This window comes from Arachis ipaensis, chromosome B09 (genome assembly GCF_000816755.2).
Source record: "Arachis ipaensis cultivar K30076 chromosome B09, Araip1.1, whole genome shotgun sequence".
Classification (NCBI taxonomy): Eukaryota; Viridiplantae; Streptophyta; class Magnoliopsida; order Fabales; family Fabaceae; genus Arachis; species Arachis ipaensis.
Window position 1 is genome coordinate 124937210 of NC_029793.2, and position 8568 is coordinate 124945777.

Genomic DNA, 8568 nt, shown 5'->3' on the forward strand with positions numbered 1-8568 from the left:
TCTACTGAAAAAAAAAAAAATAAAATTTATATATATTGAACAAAATTTTGATAAAATTATTTAAATCCTAAAAAATTATTGAAAAATCTTAAATTACTCTCTAATCTAAAGTAACCCCAATTCTAATCTTATTCCACCTCAATCCTCAATCCTCCCACCAGTCCACCATGCATCCCTCCTCTACTATTGCCGCCAGAGCCACCATCCTCACTCTCCCCGAGAAGATCTCCCTTCTCTCTGACAATGCCTCCTCTCTCCCCACAATGACATGCATGAAGCTATAACAATTTCCCTCTAAGAATGTAGCCTCCATGTTAAAGGGAATTCAAAATTCAAACACTCTTCAGGTACAATATGCTTTATCCTTCTCTTTTTCCATTTTCTCTTTTGTTTTCCGTTCCTCGTTTTAAGCAACGCTATCAGGACTTACTATTGAAGATAATATGATACGAACAAAAAAATTCAGTGAAGTTATTGCCACTAGTTATTAGTTTCAAAAAGTTTTGTTTTTCTGAATAGATTTGCGGCCGTTTTGAACATTTATAAAAATGGGAATTTATCCTTTAAAGAATTAATATTAGTTATTAATTTACTACCTCTAAGTCTCTCTTGAAGAAATGGAGGGTGAGAGCAGATTGGAGGAGCGTAGATCTGAGCCCCTCGTTAGGGAAGATGAAGAACGAAGCGACACCGGCAAGAAAAGCGGGAGTGTAGAGCATCAGCATCGCAGCTCTGCTTGACAGCTTGATCTGTTTAGCAGAGTTGGCGGTGGTGGCATTCCAGAATTTGGAATACTTCATATGCTTCCCTCTCATCTCCGAGAACCCTCCGCTCGTCAGCGACACCAGGTTCACCACGGACAAGGCTGAAACCACCAGAGACGGCGGCGGTGGGAAGAGGAACTTCAGTAGCGCAGACATTACCATGATGCTAGCTAGAGTCTACTTATTCTTCATGCCCCATGTCTGGTTGAGGCTTTTATGTGTATGCAGCATGTTTCTTTTCGTATATAGTTTTTTATTTGTTCAAAAGACATGGAGAGAACAAATCTACGTGGCCTTCTTTTAGTCGCTCGCTTGCATATACTTGAAAAGTTGAAAGTGTCCAATGTTATGGTGGTTCTAACTAATTTGGTGGATCGATTATCTATGAGGCATTTATATGCATAAGCATAACTATGTGGTCTTGCTTTAGTTGCTTCACATGTTTGCAATATACGTGTGTTTATAAAGACAAGGAGAAATTCTTAAGCCATCTAACGAAACTGGGTTGGGTTCATGATTAGTTCACTCGTCGGTACGGCGCATATAGGGCTAATCAATGATAAAAATAATTTTTATTTTTGTTATTAATAAAAATATCTTTAAATAATTTAAAAACATGTCAAAACTGTTCATCTATACAAAAAAATAGTTTTTTTATTAACAAAAGTAAATAACGTAACAAACGAATTTGCTACAAGACAAACTCTAGACATCTCTCTTCTAACTCACATTTTCTCTCTTTTATAAGCACTAATTCACATAACACATTGAAACAGAGAAAAAATAAAAGAACAGAAAAGGAGAAGTGGCAGAGAATGGAACGAAGAAGAAAGAAGGAGAGGAGGAAGATGTGGTGTCGAAGAGATTGAGGATCGCCGGCGTGGTCGACGCAAAAGGATGAGAGAGACAAAATTAGAGAGAGAGAGAGAGAGACTTCAGGTGAAGAAGACGCGACGGAAGAGAGGAAGGAGAGGTTGGGTTGTTCCCGCCGCTGGTGCCGATTGAACTGCAGCCATATCATTGGGTTCCAAGGAAGAGAGAGCTTGCCGGAGGGAGTCCACTGGGAAGAGTGAGAAACGAGACAAGGAGGGGGTCTTCCTTGCTGGTGCCGTCATTGTTGAGTCATGCGTCCTCCATTGCGTTCTTCTTTCTTCTTTATCCTAAGATCTTCTCTTCTTTTTACGTGCTTTTCACTTCTTGTTAATGGTTGTTGTGTTGTAGTGGTTGTTGGTTGTTGACTTATTGTGCAGTAATTTTTAGTATTGGACAAAGAAAAACACGAAGTTTCGGTAGCAACGGTGGCCATGGCACTGCAAAAGTAGAGGGATGGAGGCTGAGAGGAGTGATTTTAAGACTAGGTTGTGATTAATTTGGAAAATAGAGTCCTATTCCTATTAGGATTAGGGTTTGAAATTAAAGAATTAAATTAAAAATTTAAAGTTTTTTATAAATTGGGGATTAAATGTAAAACGGGCTACATAGGCCATTTCGTTTGCCACGTCGTTATAAAACGTTAACGAACCACTTTTTTTTTTTTTGTACGGACTTGCAGTTTTGACATTTTTTATTTTAATTAAGGATATTTTTATCTATAATAAAAGTAGAAGTTATTTTTGTCATAGTCAGAATATATATTTTATGGTTAAATTTTTACTTTGGTTTCTGAAATTCAAGTGATTATTCATTTTGATCCTCGAAATTTAAAATTATCTAGGGTTGGGCTACACATACAAGCTTACAAGTTGGTCCAGCCCAAACACAAGTCACGTGCATCAACACAGATTACATGGAGCGTCACTTCACGCGCTCAACACAAACGGTTACGGATGGGAAACTCTTCCACTTCTTCCACTTCTCAAAACGCTTCGAAAACAAGGAAACCCTTCCATTTTCGAGCGAAAATCAAAGTTCAAAATATACAACTCATTGTTCGAAAACTCCGTCAAAACACTATCAAACTCTCCATCAAGAATCTGAAAAGAAAACAAAGCAACAATACTCAACGTAAGTTCACTAAGATTCCTGTATATTTTCCATATTACAAACTACGTTTTGCTTTCCATCTACGTCGTTGTTCTAGGGTTTACTGTTACTCTTGCTTCTTTGTTACACTGTTCTTCTACGTTGTTGTTCTAAGTTATCCTGTTATTCTTGTTGTTCTAGATCTTCTGGTAAATGATTTTTGGGGGTTTATTCCGTAGATTGGGGGGTGTATACTGCTTGAACTTGTAATGTGGCTTGATATTGAAGCATGTTTGACTGATATCTGACTGATATATATGGATGTATCTGAATAATATCTATGGGTGTATCTCACTGTTATCAATGGGTGTATCTGATTCTTACATATGGGTGTATCTTACTATTATCAATGGGTGTATCTGACTCATATATGCGTGTATCTTACTGATATCTCAATTAATTTGATATTGAAGCATGTTTGAGTGATACCTGACTGATATATATTGATTTATCTGAATCATATCTATGGGTGTATCTCACTGTTATCAATGAGTGTATCTGAATCATATCTATGGGTGTATCTTACTGTTATTAATGGGTGTATCTGACTCATATATATGGGTGTATCTTACTGATGTCTTTGGCTGTATTTTTCGTTTCAGAGAAAATGGCAGCAAAAAACCAAACAAAAGACCTTAAGTGTGCCACACATCTCCTGAGTGATAAGTTCAGAAACATGACTGAGGAGAAGAAGGCAATTGTGAGGGATCTCGGATTCGGTGGGTTGATGCACATCCCACCACTAAGGGTGGATCACCAACTCTTAAGAGAACTGGCAAACAACTTCAAACTTGGGGAGAACAGACTGAAGACAGGATATGATTCTTTCCAAATAACACCAAAAACAATAGGTGATGCGCTTGGCATCAATGCAACAGGTAACTAGCTCAAAATTATAGGTGTATATTAAGTTGATGCTTGGGTATATTTAAGGTTGATGCTTGAGTGTATTTGAACCGACTTTGATACTTTGTTGTTTTCCTTTTTGTAGGAAATCTGTTTCCTGAGAAAGTTGAGTATAAGAAACTTTCTGATGATGACAAAATAATTTTTAGAAGATTCCAGGGTAAGACCCTCAAAAGTCTTACCGATGAAATGATGGAAATCGGCGTTGGCAACGAAGAGGAACGCCTGATGTTCAAGAGGATATTCATCCTCTACATACAGATGGCGTTCCTTTTGCCAACGACGATAAACAAAATATCACCCGTGCACCTGGCCCCAATTTTTAAGATGGACGGCATATCGGAGAGAAACTGGGGGGGGGGCATGTTTTGACCTTCATGATCAAGGGCATCACAGACTACCAGGAGAAGAAGAAGAAGGCAATTGATGGCTGCCTCTTTGCCCTGATGATAATATACTTTCATCTTTCAGAAAACAAAGGCAAGAAGAGGGTTGAAAGACCACCAAAGCCTTGGATTGCCAACTGGACTAAGGAGCAGTTGGTGGAAAGAATGACTGCAGAAAGAGAGGAAATTTTGGTAAGTAAACATAATATGTTGCTTGTATTTTATTTACCTGAATGCTGCTAGCTAAAATATCTAATGTTTTAGGGGATTGTGAAGATGGCGGAGACAAGAGCAAGAGAAAAAAAGAAAAAAAAGAAAAAAAAGAAAAAAACAAGAAATAAAAAAAACAAAAAAAGGAAGGTGAGTCCAACATCGTCTTCGGAGACAGAAACAGCTACTGACAGTGACACTTCTACCTCTGAGTCTGAGACTCAAGAAGACTCAGAGGATTCAGGAAGAAAACACCCCAGCAAAAAGGAGAAAAAGTAAGTACCATACTTGGGTGTAATTTCTTTTTCGAGTTGGGTGTATTTTGTTGATCACGTTGGGTGTGTGTAGTTTATTAAGCTGGGTGTGTTCGTTTGCTGCGTTGGGTGTATATTGTATATTCAGTTGGGTGTATCTTGTGAATTCATTTGGGTGTATTTTTAGTATGTTCTAAATAATGATTGTTTGCCTTCCAGAATGAACTCCAGAAAAAGAAAGCAGAGGCAAGAGGAGTCAGATTCTGATTCAGAATCTGAATCTGAACCAAGTGATGAGTAATGTCCTGAAATTATTACTCCTTTCTTTTGGCTTCATTATAAAGATTTCGTGTATTAACTGAAGTGTCTATTATTAACTTATAGGAGCGAAGAATCATCACCTGCAGAGAAGGAGAAGAAAAAGAAAAAAAAAAACAACACCAAAAAAGTAAGCACTTCTTTGCATAATATTCTGTGATAAAATTAATTTTTTATTTCTGATTGGTACTCTTTTTTTCCACCCAGAACACAACCAAAAAAGAAAAAAGTTGTTGTGGAGGATTCATCTCCTAAAGAAGATCAATACTTTGACGGGTACAGTACCTCGTAAGCTATATTACCGTCTATCATCGTGACGAACTAGATGAATGGCTAAGGGAAAATGTTGATAAATCTGCTGCAGAGGGGTATGTCTTGCTGGGCTGTGTATTTCAGATTTTGGTGTGTTTTGTTTGCTAATAATTGTTTCTTGTTTCGCAGGGAGAACCGAGCTGACCTGCGATCGACAGAAGGTCGCTATGTGTCGTCTGAAACGTAAGAAGCTTTATTATTTAATAAAATCTTGTTATCATGATTTGGGTGTATTTTGTGGAACCATTTGGGTGTATTTTGTGGATCAAGTTGGGTGTTTGTTGTTTAATAAGTTGGGATATTAAGTTTGTTGTGTTGGGTGTATATTGTCCATTCGGTTGGTTGTATCTTGTGCATTCATTTGGGTGTATTTTATACCTGTATCTTATTTTGTCTGAATAACATGAGATCTATTTTAGAATACCGGCTGTGAACTTGGGAAGTGATGGTCCTTCCTCTCAAGGGCGCACAGAACAGAGTAGTGTAAACCAGCAGTCACAGAGCATGTAATTTCTCTTTCAAATAACCGTTACTTTTGTTCTTCTATTACCCTTCTACTTCTAATTCTGTATATATTTTTTTTGGAAAAAAAAGTCCTTTATTATTTTATTCAAGAAAAAAAAGGCAGGAAAAAAAAGCAAAAACTGCAAGTATGTAAGTTCTCAAAAAAACAAAGCCTGTCTTCTTTTTGAATTGTTCGGGTGTATTTCTTGAATTTCTTTGGGTGTATTTTAGGTTGAGTCCGGCTGATTCGAATATGATGGTTGTGAGGGAACAGACACCGTCGGATGCGCTTGCAGTGTGAGTTTTCCAAGAATATTTCAACCTTATAAGCTTATTATTTTCAAAGGCGTTGTTAACCTTTCATTTTTCTTTTTGTTTAGAGTCCCGATTCAGGTTTTTGTGCCGACATCCCAAACAACCACTGAGACAGATTTTAAACCAACCCCTATGCTACAGATTGAAGGGACTACAGAAACGTAAGAAATAGTATTGAGTGTATATTTGTTTAGAGTTTGGGTGTATATTAGCTAACAGTTTGGGTGGTGCCATCATTCAGCCTTGGCTTGACTTATTCAAGCCAGGAGGGAGCGTTAACGCAGGAGACAGAAAGGGCAAAATCTCCTGAATCTGCAAATTTGATAGAACAATTGGATGATTTGGTCCAAAAAATAGCAAGCAGTGCGGCGAAGGGAAAAAACAAAAGTCCACAAATTCAGAGGGAGACTGGGGGAGAAAGTTCTGCAAAGTTTCAAACTCCTGGGGGATTATATCAGATTACGGATGATATGAAATAAAAGTGCTACATCTGGGGGACGAGACTGAAGGAAGATGCAAATGGCAATACTAACGAGTATGAGGAAATGTGTACTCTGATTGGCCAAGGAGAATACATTTTGATGAGAATGCACCTTGTATCCCTCCAGGCAAAAAGTGATATAGAATCTCAGGTAATATTAGAATAACATTAATGTTTTTACACCAAAGTCAATTGCAATGCTTATTAATGTAAAATTGATTTCGGCATATATTTCTAGATTGTATCTGCCATCTGCCTCATCCTCAACCAGAAAAATGAAAAGAGGTTTCAAGAACAAATATACTGTCTCCCCCCCGATATTGTGGTAAGTGTTACTTCTACGAACTTTGGGTGTATTTTCTGTATTGATTTGGGTGTATTTTTTACGTTCAATTGGGTGTAAGTTTAGTATTTCATTTCTTGTTTCGCAATTCTTGCAGAGCATGGCACTTTCAGATCACCCAAAGGGGGAATTCATATCACCGAAAACGAAAAAGGAATTCAGGGTGGAAGTCTACCCGAGTTTCATTCCCTTCATAGATAGAAAAAAATTAACTTCGCATCCATATGTAAGTTTTCGTTTGCTAAATTTGTTAGTACGCTTATTTACTTATATGCCAAATAAAATAATGCACTGTTGAAATGTGGGAATCCTTCAGATTTTTGCTCCTGTTTGCCACTTGGGGCATTGGTGGTTATGACTGATAAATACAACAAAGCGAAAATGTCATATACTTGACCCGCTACACAAAAAAGCTCCAAGCGATGAGAGAAAGCAGGTTAATAAATTCACTGTAAGTTGCCTCTGTCTTCTTTATTTTAATATTTAGGTCTATTTCGTTAGTTGTGTTGGGTGTATATTGTCTATTCAGTTGGGTGTATCTTGTGCATTTATTCGGGTGTATTACTGATTTGTTTTGCTATTTAAGGGATATGTATTTTCAAGATTGATAACATATGCCGGCGGGGAACCTCTGCAGAAAGGAGAGAACGAGAAGAAAATTAAATCAAGAATATACTTTTTAATTGTAGGAGGAGGTGGACCACTATAGAGTGGAGTATGCTTCCCGGATACTATTCAGTGAGATGAATAAAGAAAGAGATCGGGCAATTAGGGAGAGTAGTGCTATAAGGCTGTCGAAGCCATCCTCTGTATTATTGAGTCCATTTTGTCAGATAAATTTTGCTGATATAGAAACTGCGTAATCCAACTGCTGGGTAGTTTGTAAATTGAACAAATGCTGTAAATATTTAAAATATACACCCAAGATTGCATAAAATATACACCCAAACTGTCTGTGCTGTATTCAAAATGTATGAATTACATGTATTAAAATATGAAGAAAAACATCAAATCAAATATACACCCATAACCTGCGAATTTTTAGAGCTTTTGTTCTATATGAATCTATATATGTATCTATATGTAAATTGTCAATGAACAAAAATACACCCAAAAGAACCGTGCTTTTACACCCATATTCTTTAAAACTATACACCCAAAGAGTTATCCCCCGCTACTGGTACCCTGAAATGATAATTCATAACGTGTCCTTGATATTGGCTGGAATTTGAATGCACCGCTGATGCAACATCAAATAAGTTTATCTGAATATAACACTCACACATTAGCTAAACTATTAACGAGAAAAATAAACTCAATCGCCACAAATTTAAAGAACATTACTTTTACCTCGCTTAAAACTTTTGTCTTCTTCTTCTTTGTGGCATTTGCGATCTGTTTCTCCAGCTTTGAACCTAGCCTATTTTTTGGACGTCCTCTTGTTCGAATCCTTGGCGGGCTTTGAAGCTCGTTAACGGATTCCAAGTTGGCGTCTTCGTGGGATAAAGAAGATGTCCCCTTCCTTTTGGCTTTTAATGATTCCATCTCGGTCATGACGTTATCGTACGCACGGTGCAGAATTGCAGTCAGATCATCCGATTCGGAGGCAAATTCGCAAATATTTTGCGAACGAAAAACCAATTGGTCGAACCTCTTGCTTCTTGGCTCCATTAGTGGCTCGTCGTGGCTGCTCTTGATGTGTGTGTGTCGCCTCTTTACCTTCTTGCTCCATCGTTCCAGTATATATCTAAGG

The 8568-nt window shown here is 37.5% G+C and overlaps 3 protein-coding genes across 3 annotated transcripts in view; 2 read left to right on the forward strand and 1 right to left on the reverse strand.

The window, feature by feature from the left end:
- The window catches only part of LOC107619734 (steroid 5-alpha-reductase DET2-like), a 2553-nt gene extending 1378 nt beyond the window's left edge, over positions 1-1175 (reverse strand). Inside the window, exon 1 of the mRNA XM_016322027.2 lies at positions 597-1175. Within this exon, the coding sequence (XP_016177513.1) occupies positions 597-926 (330 nt within the window). The 5' untranslated portion in view covers positions 927-1175. The remainder of the gene's footprint in view (positions 1-596) is intronic.
- Positions 5074-6470, forward strand: LOC110266936. Its single transcript, XM_021112015.1, has 5 exons — positions 5074-5355; positions 5592-5678; positions 5908-5973; positions 6057-6152; positions 6233-6470. The coding sequence occupies exons 1-5, from the start codon at positions 5204-5206 to the stop codon at positions 6468-6470; spliced, it is 639 nt and encodes a 212-aa protein (XP_020967674.1). The 5' UTR covers positions 5074-5203.
- On the forward strand, positions 6337-7481 carry LOC110267094. The gene is made up of 5 exons (XM_021112236.1): positions 6337-6623; positions 6711-6797; positions 6913-7041; positions 7132-7266; positions 7402-7481. The coding sequence occupies exons 1-4, from the start codon at positions 6537-6539 to the stop codon at positions 7171-7173; spliced, it is 345 nt and encodes a 114-aa protein (XP_020967895.1). The 5' UTR covers positions 6337-6536; the 3' UTR covers positions 7174-7266; positions 7402-7481.